The sequence below is a fragment of the Microtus pennsylvanicus genome, chromosome 9 (assembly GCF_037038515.1).
Source record: "Microtus pennsylvanicus isolate mMicPen1 chromosome 9, mMicPen1.hap1, whole genome shotgun sequence".
Classification (NCBI taxonomy): Eukaryota; Metazoa; Chordata; class Mammalia; order Rodentia; family Cricetidae; genus Microtus; species Microtus pennsylvanicus.
In genome coordinates this window covers 105,098,522-105,111,141 of record NC_134587.1, presented here as the reverse complement: position 1 = coordinate 105,111,141, position 12,620 = coordinate 105,098,522, and the positions used below count along the sequence as shown (strand labels likewise).

At 46.4% G+C, this 12,620-nt stretch overlaps 1 protein-coding gene across 8 annotated transcripts in view; it reads left to right on the top strand.

Annotated features, from left to right (window-relative positions):
• The window catches only part of Csgalnact1 (chondroitin sulfate N-acetylgalactosaminyltransferase 1), a 329,616-nt gene extending 318,504 nt beyond the window's left edge, over positions 1 to 11,112 (top strand). For 6 of the 8 annotated variants that reach the window (XM_075986922.1, XM_075986923.1, XM_075986920.1 and 3 more), the window contains 2 exons: positions 5,415 to 5,496; positions 8,274 to 11,112. In XM_075986922.1, the coding sequence (XP_075843037.1) occupies positions 5,415 to 5,496; positions 8,274 to 8,563 (372 nt within the window). In that variant the 3' untranslated portion in view covers positions 8,564 to 11,112. The remainder of the gene's footprint in view (positions 1 to 5,414; positions 5,497 to 8,273) is intronic. The other 2 variants (XR_012911873.1, XR_012911872.1) reach the window with 2 other exon arrangements.
• Positions 11,113 to 12,620: the final 1,508 nt, after the last annotated feature.

Below are 12,620 nucleotides of genomic sequence, written 5' to 3'. Positions count from 1 at the left end.
TTATTTCATTTTAGTTTTATTTATGTGTGTATGGTCCAGGGAGGGTATAAGATCCCTTGGCGCTGGAGTTACACCTGATGCAGGTGCCAGGAATCAAGTCCAGGTCCTCTGTAATGACAGCAAGACCTCTTAGCCACAGAGCTAATCCCAAGACAAACTATCTTGATCACTCACTGCTTGCAGCCGTCTGCTCCAGGTCCTGGTCCTGGGGTCAAAAGAGCTGTGCTTGTTTCGTACCCTCAGGCATGATTGATCCGAGGCCCCTCATCCACCCTTCATAGATGCTGAATGAATGGTCCAAGGCTGCAGAGTCAGGAGCTAGGAAGAGGGATCGCTGGATAAAGTGTTTGTGGGAAAGCGTGAGAACCCAAGTTCAGGTCTCCACCCCACCCAGATGGGTGAAACCCCAGCGCTGGGAGAGTGATGGAAACAGCCAACAGGAGAGGTAGGACAGTCTCTAGCCAGAAGGTCTAGCCAAACTGCCAGCTCCGGGTTCATTGGAGACCTTGTCTCAAATATAATGTGAAGAGCGACAGAATACCCTCTGACCTCTATACTGCACAGGTGAGCACCCACACACAAACGTGCAAGCACAGGTGCACACCAGCACACGTGCATGCACTCACACACACACACACACATATGCATGCGTACACAGACCCTTCAGACCCCAAAATTAAGATCGGAAAGTGCCTAAGTGACAGAACTTAGCCTGTGCCAGGGTGTCCCTCCTCTTGAGCAGCGGGACTAGATCTTCCAGTTTTCCCCAAGAGATCAGAGGCATAAAGAAAATGGCCTGGCAAGAATGCCAGAGGCACACATCAAACTATAGAAATTAATACACTGTGGAGAGAGTGTGTAGGTGGCGAGACACTATACACCAAAAAGTAATGGCTGGAGATAAGAAAATTAGGAGAGATTTCCCCCGAGATTGCATGTTGACTCCGTCTAGACCGTGTGTGTATTATCAAACCCTGCATAGCCTTCCCTGGGACACAGCGGTACTTTAGTGAGGTGGGGAATATGGGTTCGGAATGGGCTGTAGTAAAGGTCACGCGTGCAGCCCCGCAATCACAGCCTCCTGCTCATTGTGCCCAGGATGAGTTTTCATCGCTATCAGTCCTGCCATTTCCAGCTTGCCTGCAGAGGAAAGCAAGGATCTCTGTGTATGTTCGGATGCCTTCTTATTTTTTAACTTCTGCATACAGATCATTAGTAATAAGTGACACTGTGGGGTTTTGTGCTAATATTTAATTTTTGAGATTTAAGCCGTGAGATGAGACTTGCTGGTGCCTTAATGCAGAAACAGCAAACCGAGAAGGGAATGACTGTAATTTAAATCAACGTTCTTCATTTTCAACATTCCACCTTGCTGTTCAGCCTGTCAGTTCCTGCTTAGATTCCTGCAGAAGCCTCCTACTTCCCCTATCTTTAGATTCCGACCCTCCCCACACCCGTCTTCCCTCACCCTCTGCCAGAGACTAGTTTTGAATAAACAAATTAATTCCACTTTTTTTAGTGTGAGCATTTTTATTTTAATTTTTTTTAATTTATTTATTTATTAAGGATTTCTGCCTCCTCCCCGCAACCGCTTCCCATTTCCCTCCCCCTCCCCCGATCAAGCCCCCCTCCCTCATCTGCTCGAAGAGCAATCAGGGTTCCCTGACCTGTGGGAAGCCCAAGGACTGCCCACCTCTATCCACTTTTTTTTTTATTCAAAAAGATGTTTATGGCATAAAGCCAGTGTCAGGCTTGCAATTGTTTAGCAGCCCACTCTTGGGAAGAAGAAGAAAAAGCCCTGGTGATGGTGTTTGCCAATATCCATGGTGTAAACAGTCCCCCTGTGGCTTTTATTGGGCTTATCAGTGTGTTACCATAGGGAATGCTGGGAAGAGATGTGTGCAGCTCTGGCGATCAGTATGAACTGTCTCGAGCACAGGGCCGTAGACTCTAATTTTTTGTTGCAACTGATTGTCCTCCATCAACCAACTTAACCTGGCTGCAAAGAGAATGCCAGCTAATCCCACCACCTGGCAGACGACACCATCTCAGAGGACACCAGCATCAGCTTGCCGTCCACCCAGGCCACCACCTTGTGAATTTTAGACTCTCGGTGTTTGATGCAGACCGTGATATCTGCTGTACGGTACCACCTGGCAATGTAGCCTGCTTATTTTGTGACACAGAGCGGTGTACGTGGAGTGTGCTTCTCCCTGTCCTCGTCCTCTCTTGCTTACCCCTGCTCTGCCTTGCCTGCCTCAAATAGTTGACGTGAACCAAGAGGCTGAAATCAAGTGTCTTCCTTAATCACTGCCTCCTTAATACATGTATTTTTTACATACTTCATAATTGTATCAATATGTTCAGTTCTGTTTTCGTTCCTATTACCCTCTCGAACAACCCCTGTTCCCTATAGGTCCCTGCTTCTTCTTTTCACCTTAATTTTTGAGACGAGGTCTGTCTCTCTCTCCCTCCCTCCCTCCCTCCTTCTCTCCTTCTCCTCCTTGTTTCTCTTCTTCACCTAGCCCCTGATATGTAACTCATTGACCTATCTATTCTGCCTGGAGTATGAACAGCCGGGTTAGGGACACTCCACTACTCGCTTTTTATGTGAATTTTAGGACTTCAAACTCTGGACTTCCTACTCATGAAACAGTCACTTTATCAAGGACCATTTCTTAGCTCCTCAATTAGCTGGACTTTTTATTTAGGGGTTTGAATTACTGAGCATTTTAAACACTGACCTGAGCTTCAGTCTTCAGTGTTGTCTGCCGGTCATAGTTCATGCAGTGTGCCCTTGCGGACGGGTATTGTTTAATCAGAAAGCATTTGAGAGTCCCCCAGTGAGACCATGTAATCTCCCATCATTCCCAACGAGGGTAAGCGGCATCTACATCTCATTCACACATATGGAAGCCTGGGCTCAGCAGGCCCAAGTCCACTAGTTCAGATCCCTGCAGCTGCTGAGTGGGGGAGGCACAGATGTGAGTGCCAAACTGTGCAGCTAAGCTTGACCGAGGGAGATGAGCTGAAGGAACCCGTGTGCTGCCAGAGGACCAACGTTCTAGTTTCCAGAAATGAGAGCACTCGTGGGTCAAAGGGGATGAGAAGAGAGGAGGAGGAGGCAGGCAAGGGTGAAGGACTGGAAACCTCTGTGCTCTTGTAGGGTCTTCAGCAGTAACCCAATACCATCCCATCAGGAGAGAACTCAAGAGCCCTCATCTCTGCCAGGCTTTCTTCCAGAGGCGACAATGGAGAGCAACAGTTGGCAGCTTGGCCCAGCCATGGTGGTAGAATCTCTCAGAAGTGAAGTCCATCTTTCCCTGACATTACAGGCTTTGACACAGCCATGGCAGCTTTCACAAAAGACTGTACTTCAGTGGCTCTTTCCCAGAGTGCCTTTCTGCGGCCTACCAGCTTTAAAACCAATGTAGTAACTGTTTCTAGACCTCAGCCCCTGCCACAAGTCATGTGCTGCTGTCACCTGTCTTTAGGGAGGATCAGCCTTCCTTTATGTCCTTCAGCAAACCGTGATCCAGCCCAGAGTCTTGGGACAGCAGCTGCCTGGGAACAAACTCTTGCTTCCTCCTTAAGTCTCCTGATTGTTCTTCCAACAGGGAGCTGTGTCTTTTAGACCCTATGGAGAGTACAAGCAAATATTTGAAGTTTGGATACTGGCGCTTCTCTTCTACTCCATGTCTGTGGGATATCTAGAACCCTGGACAGTAGAAGGGATATTAGGCCTTTGACTGCAACAGAAAAATTTACCTGATTGACAAAGAAGGAAAAAAGTCCATTGAAAATGTATTCAGTGGAGGCTTCTCCAGACACTCCCGTCTCACACGGTCCTTTCGAACTTCTCCGCCTCCTGCTTTGACATCTGTTGTTGGGTTTGGTGACCTGGGTTTCACCAGAGTTGCTTGCAGGGGCCTGGGTGGGTATTATTCACAGGAGTGAGGGCACCTCACTGGGAAGTGGCTATACCACTGGTAAAGCTCCCTTTCTTCATCTCCTCTCCTACCGTGAACTGCATATAAATCCTCGGAGAAGTGTGGCTGGGACTTCCTGAGTGGTTAAGGAGCCTCATTGTGAGCAAGGTCTTGTGTTTGTGTAGCGTGGCATAGCCTCTGCCCAATTGAATTCTGGGATAAAAGAATGTTTTAAGATTCATTAACTGTTTGCAAGACATTTATCAAATATAATTTTGACTGTGGGGAGCTTCCAGAACATGGAGTAACAGTGATGCCATAAATGAGCTATAAAATTCTTTAGTTGTGATTTAGCTCAACTCTTCATTATATATGAAGGAAAACGGGCTTGAAATCAAGAGACCTGCCTGAGGTGAAAAGAGTGGCCAGGAGTGGAGATGGGACAGGCCTGCCCTTCCTTTCTCATGAGGTGTTACAGACAATCAGCAAACAGATCCAAGCTTTAGCAACAGGGACCCTTCCAGGCACTCTGCTTCCCTCTCCCAAGGAAGGGGACTTCTTCTCTTTTAAGCACCTACAGAAACTACAAAGATGGGAAAAAATAGATTTCAAACCGCTTTCCCGAATTACTTCTGACAAGTGTGTGTGTTGGTGCATGTGTCTGTGTGTGCCTATGTGTATGTATGTGTGAGCACATGTATATGTATGTGTGTACATGCCAATTTCTGTTACTTTTTAAGTTTTCTTGCCTCAGCAAATTTGCTGGAAATTTTCCGCAAAAAAAAGAAATGGAACATTACTGTGTTACTCTGGCTTTATGGGGTTTTTTGGTCACTGTTTGGATGGCCTCTCCGTCACCCTGCAGGCTGGCACTTCCAGCAGGAGCTTTCTGGAGCAGCTTCATTTTTTAGAAGCACCCTCTCCTCAGCCAGCCAGAGGGTGTAGGTTCAGTGATCCAGGAACAGCAGGAATCTCTTGGGTGTTTCTTCTCTTTCCCTGTCGTTGAATACTGAATTCCAAGCTGTTCCCGAGGCCTTTTCTCAACTTCCTGAGACCTTCACTGTCTCTGTGCTCAGGCCTGTGTAAGGGGACCGGCCTCACTTCTCCTAAGCACTGGGGCCAGGCGCCAGATGGGTAGGTGGCTTTTCCATGGCACCGCTCAAAAACCTGCTCTTTGAGGTTGTTTTTGGTTGTGTGTGAGAGAGTGTGTGTAAGCTTTGATGCCTACACCCTAGAGACATCCTGGCCAGAGGTGCCCAAAATCACAAGGCTGCAGTTTGGACTTAGTGTATTGTAATTCTTTTTGGTAAACACAGACACAGACACAGACACACACAGACACACACACACACACACACCTCCATCTGGCCTATTTGTTGGCAGTGTGTGTGGGGGGGGGGGGCTCTGTACTGAGCACTACTCACCAAGCGTGTGAAGATCCTTTTTCTGTATTATCATTATCTCTGACAGTCTTTTTCCTTGCAGGTCATCAAGAAGGAAACGGGGTTTTGGAGGGACTTCGGGTTTGGGATGACTTGTCAGTACCGCTCAGACTTCATCAACATAGGTGAGATAAAACTTCGAGTCTACCGCCACCTGGAGGCCACTGTCCTGCAGGCCATGAGCAAATTCTGCAGGTTTTCCTGGGTAAAGATGCTGCCATTTTCCCAAACAGCGCTGCTCCACAGGTCACAGATGGCAGCGCTTGGTATGCTGTAGGACACGTCAGCCCCTCTCAGATGTACCCAGCACCACTCAGGGTTTTACATGGCAGGATGCAAGCAAGTTCTGTGGTGCCTCCTCCTCTGAGGGCCCCGGCTGTGGAGTCCACTAAGAGGAACATTGTGAGCCTCCAGGAATGTGGAAGAAGACGGGAGTCTGGGAAAAGCACATGCAAAAAAGTCCTATGTTTCACTCCTTCGACCCTGACTTAAAGGGCCATATGTCACTTTCAGCTCTGAGTATGCAGTTGCTGTCAACATGAGCACACATGTGTGAACATCTCTACACATCATATAGACACACAGATAAGCATGGACACAGAGATGCAGACGTGTATATACATGTGTATATGCACTCAGTGGCACATATTTAAACACAAACACACGTGCACACACAGAGACATACATGCACACATATCCACACAGGTACAGATTGATAAGTGTGAACACAGACTCACATGCACACATATCCACACAGAGACATATACACTCATTTATGTATATAGACTGCATATATTTACATATACATCTACAGAGGCGTACGTGAAGATGTACACAGGCACACATACATGTGTATACACACAGAAGGCTAAAAGGACATATTTACAAACACATATGAACTGCAGAGTTCTAGGACTCAGAAAGGTAAGACCAGTGGGTTTCAGCAGAACAGATCAAAGTGCGCAGAGACAAAGGGGCCTCCTGAGGCCTCTCAGGAAGTGGAGGATGGGAACAGGCTGGATTATACATAGCTAGCTCGAGAAAGAACAGGTCCCAAACCTTAACTTGGGCTCTGGGAGTGCCCTTCTCTCTGGGAAGTGATGGAGAGACTCCTCCCCAGACCACGTAGGCACCTTCTCTTCCATACCCCTCCCATCCCTCTCTCTTCCATACCCCTTCCCCAGGCCTGAGCCTAAAGCCCTCCACTTTGAAAGCAGGCAGCAGGAGCAGGCCCAGGTATGCTTCCTTCCCTAGAAATCACCAGATTAAAATGAAAATAATGTCAAGCAACTTGGATTAGTGTCCCTGAGGAGGCAGTGGTACACCAGGGTACCAGGTCTTGAGTGACAGCCACTGTGAAGAGCTGGCAGGGATTCTTTTATATCTCTAGGTAAATATTTCTAGGAGACCGTATGCTTTCAGATTCCCAAAAATAACGTTCAATTTTTTTAAAATAATTCCCATTTCCAGAAACTATTGTTTCCTTTGCTTTGTGTGCAAAGAAGATGATATTGCACTGTGAAGACTCATGTTTATCACATTTGGGTTCATATTGCCTTGGCTTGTCTGAAGACACATGCCACTATATTTTCGAGAGGTGGGGCCACAGTGAGCTGGGGAGGGTGTTCTTCCTCGGGGAGCCACTACTGTGGCCTCAGAGCTTCTCAGTCCCCTTGTATGCCATTCTTTGCAACCATGTCCTTATTTGCAATTTTCTTTCTTGTGACTATAGTATTTAATAAGAGATGCTGAAAACAATAAAAAAATTTAGTTGACCAAGTCAACTAAAAATTAAAAATTATTAAATTTTTTCTTGTTTGGTTATAACATCTACTTCATTCAAAGATTTAGAAACCCCAAACTTCAAGCAGGCATCATTATCTAGGCTCATTCTTGTGGTCTCTGTGTTTAAAAGGCAAAGGCAGGAGAAATGAAAATTCAAGGCCTGGGCTATACAGAAAAACGAAACAACTTGACACGTTCAGAAGCAACTTTGCTAGGAAAAATGGATTTGAATTCTGACTGTCCGGCTGGTGATCTCCCCTGTTGCTGTCCCCTGCTGCAGGGCCATGGTCACTCAAAACCAACACCACTCAGGGTTGCTTAGCTGGGGTTTCGGGTCCTGGGTTTTTCTGGTTTGAACTGGCCCTGATCAGAGCGGTATAGCTGGGGCACAGGGTCAGGGATAAAGCGGCCACATGAGAGTGTTTGGGACAGGGTGCAGTGACAGACAGCAGATACAGGGTTTGCCTTGTATGATGTCAAGTTCTAAAGCAAGGATGCACTTGAAGCTCTTAATCCTGGGCCAGAGCTACTCATTAGTACCGCTGATGGCTCTTTCAAGCAGCCCAGTTCTTAGAATCCTGCCCAGCCTCCGGTTACATGGAGAAGTTTGCATGGTCAGGCATGAAGATCATGCCCATTGGCTATGCTTATCCAAAGTCTCACCCAGATGGACGCTGGGAACTTGGATGGATGATGCTTCCAATGGCACCTCCCCTGAACACTTCCTTGTTGTTTGTATGGGGACATAGAGGCCAGGGGACAACCTCAATATTCCTCAGGTGTCATCTGCATCTTTAATGTGGGGACAGTCTTCCATTGGCCTGGAACTTGGCAAGCAGGCTAGGCTGGCTGACCAGCAAGCCCCAGTCATCTGCCTGTCTCTGCCTCCCTGGTGCTGAAATCGCAAGTGTGTGCCACTATGCCAAGTGCCCACTCTCGGGTTTTAAAATGTTTTAAGCTGTATTTGGGGGGACCCAACTCAGTTCCTCGTGCTTACAAAGCAAGTACTCCACCAATCAAGCTGTCTCCCTGCCCACCCCTGCTACGCCTCTTGGGGAAAAGTCCTTGGGGGCTGAGTGGGTGGAGCACAATTCAACGGCATGTTCTGTTCCCACAGGTGGGTTTGACCTGGACATCAAAGGCTGGGGTGGTGAAGATGTGCACCTGTACCGGAAGTATCTCCACAGCAACCTCATCGTGGTCCGCACACCTGTACGGGGGCTATTCCACCTTTGGCATGAGAAGCGCTGTGTGGATGAACTGACCCCCGAGCAGTACAAGATGTGCATGCAGTCCAAGGCCATGAATGAGGCTTCCCACGGGCAGCTGGGGATGCTTGTCTTCCGGCATGAAATAGAGGCTCACCTTCGCAAACAGAAGCAGAAAGCGGGTAGCAAAAAGACATGATCTCCCAGGCACAGATTAGTGGAGACATTTAAGTTGTTTGCCTTTGGTGGTTTCTGAAAAACTGGATGCAATAAAGTATAGACTTCCACACAGGGCGACAAAGAATCTGGCTGGTGACTTAGAGATGAAAGGAGCGAGTCTCCGGTTTCTGTGGGCTCGGAGTGTGGTGACCGTGACTGTGTTTACAGCAGAATGATCTCTCTGTCCCTGAACACTGAAATATTCACAACCTCAGACAAGCTTTTAAAAAATTCACTAGAAGGGATGCAAGCGTTCTGGCTTCTCATCTTAGGGATGGTTAATTCAGAGGGCTCTGGTGTCCAGGACTAACAACATCTCAGAAGGAGCAGAGGACCTGCAGGCATGGAGATCGAGCATGAGCGCCCTCCAGGGGACAGCGAGCAAAATCAAAGGGACCTGGGAACAAACTGTCAATATTGTCATCCCCCCAATATTAGCCAAAAACCCCTCTCTTTTCAGTTATCATTTAGTTACTATTCTGAAAATGCACTTTTCCTTGTGTTATTCTTATTTAATTACCTATTTGCAAGACTTAGTAGGAGCACATTGTAGTATACACACTTTTATGATTTTAAGATTTGTTTTTATTTTTTCTTGATTTTCTTGGTTTGTTTATTGGAGAGAGTCTTGACACAGACCCTGAGATAACTTTGAAATAATGATCCTCCTCCCTTAGCAGCCCGAGTGCTGAAATTATGGTTATGAACCAGCATTTCTGGCAAGAAGTTACCTATAGAGGTGTGTGAAGAGAGGTACCTATAGAGGTGTGTGAAGAGAGGTACCTATAGAGGTGTGTGAAGAGAGGTTCCTATAGAGGTGTGTGAAAAGAGGTACCTATAGAGAGAGGTGTGTGATGAGAGATACCTATAGGGGTGTGTGAAGAGAGGTACCTATGGGGTGTGTGAAGAGATGTACCTATGGGGTGTGTGAAGAGAGGTACCTATAGGGGTATGTGATGACAGGTACCTATGGAGATGTGTGAAAAGAGGTACCTATAGAGGTGTGTGATGAGAGGTATCTATAGAGGTGTGTGATGAGAGGTACCTATAGAGATGTGTGAAGAGAGGTATCTATAGAGGTGTGTGATGAGAGGTACCTATAGAGATGTGTGATGAGAGGTATCTATAGAGGTGTGTGATGAGAGGTACCTATAGAGATGTGTGAAGAGAGGTATCTATAGAGATGTGTGAAGAGAGGTACCTATAGAGGTATGTGATGAGAGGTATCTATAGGGGTGTGTGAAGAGAGGTACCTATAGAGGTATGTGATGAGAGGTATCTATAGGGGTGTGTGATGAGAGGTATCTATAGAGGTGTGTGATGAGAGGTACCTATAGAGATGTGTGATGAGAGGTACCTATAGAGATGTGTGATGAGAGGTACCTATAGAGATGTGTGATGAGAGGTACCTATAGAGATGTGTGATGAGAGGTACCTATAGGGGTTTGTGATGAGAGGTATCTATAGGGGTGTGTGATGAGAGGTACCTATAGGGGTTTGTGATGAGAGGTATCTATAGGGGTGTGTGATGAGAGGTCCCTATAGGGGTGTGTGAAGAGAGGTATCTATAGAGGTGTGTGAAGAGAGGTACCTATAGGGGTGTGTGGTGAGAGAGGCACCTATGGAGGTGTGTGATGTGAGGCACCTATAGAGGTCTGTGAAGAGAGGTACCTATAGGGTGTGTGAAGAGAGATACCTATAGAGAGAGGTGTGTGAGGAGAACCCCAGTTGCAGACATCTGAGAGCCAATCCGAGACTTGCCAAACTCGAAGCTAAGGCTGCGAGTGGGCCGCAGAGAGAAATGCAGAAGCTGTCCAAGACTATCCGAAGAGGGGCAAACACTGGAGAAAGGAAGACGCTTTTATCTTCACTGAGAAGGGATGCTACAGCCTTGGTCTCTTTGCCGGAGAACATACTTTCTTCTCTGGAGAAAAGGGGACCACTTCCTTACCTGTTTGAATAAACCAAAGTTATGAACCAAACCACCGCTTTTCAAAGCAGGGTGCTCTTCCAGGTCTCGGGCTTCCAGAAGAAGAAAATGCAGGAAAAAAATAGACATATATTTTGTGAAAGACCAGTCCATCATTCCAGCGAGATGGAGGATTTTGCTACATTTTCACTGCTTCCTGACTATGTGGAAGCAACTTATTTTTAAAATAAGCAATGGTACTTGATTGCCAAGAAGCTTCTGAAGCTTGCATTTTCTTACGTCTTCAAAATCTTTTTTAAAAAATAAATATGGTTACCATTGAGTGGTTTCTCCATCCATGTGCAAATTATTTATTTATTAACCAGCACCGGATGCATGAGCTAATTACCTGCTCTGTCTCCGTGCCTTCTGTTTGCTCACAGTGAATTCATTGTTTAAATGCTTCAAGAACACTCAAGCTGTGTGCTAAAAACAAAAACAAAAATCAAAAAAAATGAAAACATTTTATTGATTTGTACTGGTAGTTTATAAAGTTTAATTAAAACATGAGACATGAATGAAAAGTGGTATTGCACAGCTAATAAAATTTGTGAATTCGATTTCTTCCTGGAATAAGAAAGAAGTGTTTTGAGTTTTGGGAAATTCTTTTGTGCATAGACCAGGGCTTCTCAGTGTTGTTAGTACTGTGACATTTGGGGCTTAATCTCTCAGTGGGGGAGGGAACTGTCCTGTGCCACTTCCCTACGGTCCCACTACACACTAAATGCATCTCCCACTCAGTTTTTGACAACCATCCTGCCTCCAATCATTGTCAAATACTCAGAGAATGGGAGCATGGCCCCTGGCTGAGAACAGCTAACGTAGAAGGAAAATTTTGACATTTCAATCACGTTAATTTTTAGTTAGATGGAATTGACAATGATTTCTGAAACCTCTTTCCACGCTGCTTTACAATTTTCACATACTCTTGTAATTTTAGAGCCTTCAGGACATGTGACTGTTGTTTCCCTATAGAGGTTCCTATAGACCCGTGACCAACTCTTGCTGATACTCTCAGAGAGGTGGGGGATTGAGATCCCACAAGAGCAGAGGCTGCCATCAAATGTGCAGCTGTTTCCTGGTGTTGCAGTCCCTGAATGGTAACCAGCATTTGAACTCGTTCACACTGTATACCTTACAGATGGCCATGACACCGAATAAGATTTTTGCTTCTTGAGACAAGTTCTCATTTTGTAGCCCAGGATGGGCTGACCCTTTTCCTCCTGCCTCAGACTCTCAAGTGCCTGGCTCACAGTTGTTACAAACACACTTGGCTAAGGATGGATTTTAACAGTTGGTAAGAAGACTAGGAAAAAGTCTCAGGGGGTAAAGTGAGCTGAGATTCCCTCTCGCCCCAAACACTAGATGGATGGAAAGCAAAGCGAGGTGTATCCTGGGGGCCTGTGTCTAGCCAGTCTGGCTGAGACACCTTCTCTCAAAAAACAAAATAGAGGGCAATTGAAAACAATGGAAGACACTCACTGCACGCACACATGTTGAGGACCCATAATGAAAAGCGTCTAAGGTAACAAGTCACTGGGGGTAACTGGAGGGGACAGGAAACTATTTTCTCCCTCTTAAGCTGAGCTTAGCTGCAGTTTCCATTAGAAATGTCTCCAGAAAGCTCATCTCTGTTACAGATGTGGCCACCAGTGGATGGGATCTTGGGCGTGATTGGATTCTGGGGTCCCCAACTTCGTTAGTGGATCTGTCCCCGCAGGTAGTCATACTCTTTTTTTTTTTATGTATACAATATTCTGTCTGTGTGTATGCCTGCAGGCCAGAAGAGGGCACCAGACCCATTACAGATGGTTGTGAGCCACCATGTGGTTGCTGGGAATTGAACTCAAGACCTTTGGAAGGGCAGGCAATGCTCTTAACCACTGAACCATCTCTCCAGCCCCAGGTAGTCATGCTCTTATGCCACTCATAATGTGGTGGTGGCAGAAAGCCGGGAGGTGAGGACTTGGGAGGAAGATGTAGTCTTGGTCCTCTGGAATCTTCCTAACTCTCTTTGCTTCCTGTCCACCTGCAGGGAGCTCTATCCCCAAGTTTATAGAAACGAAGG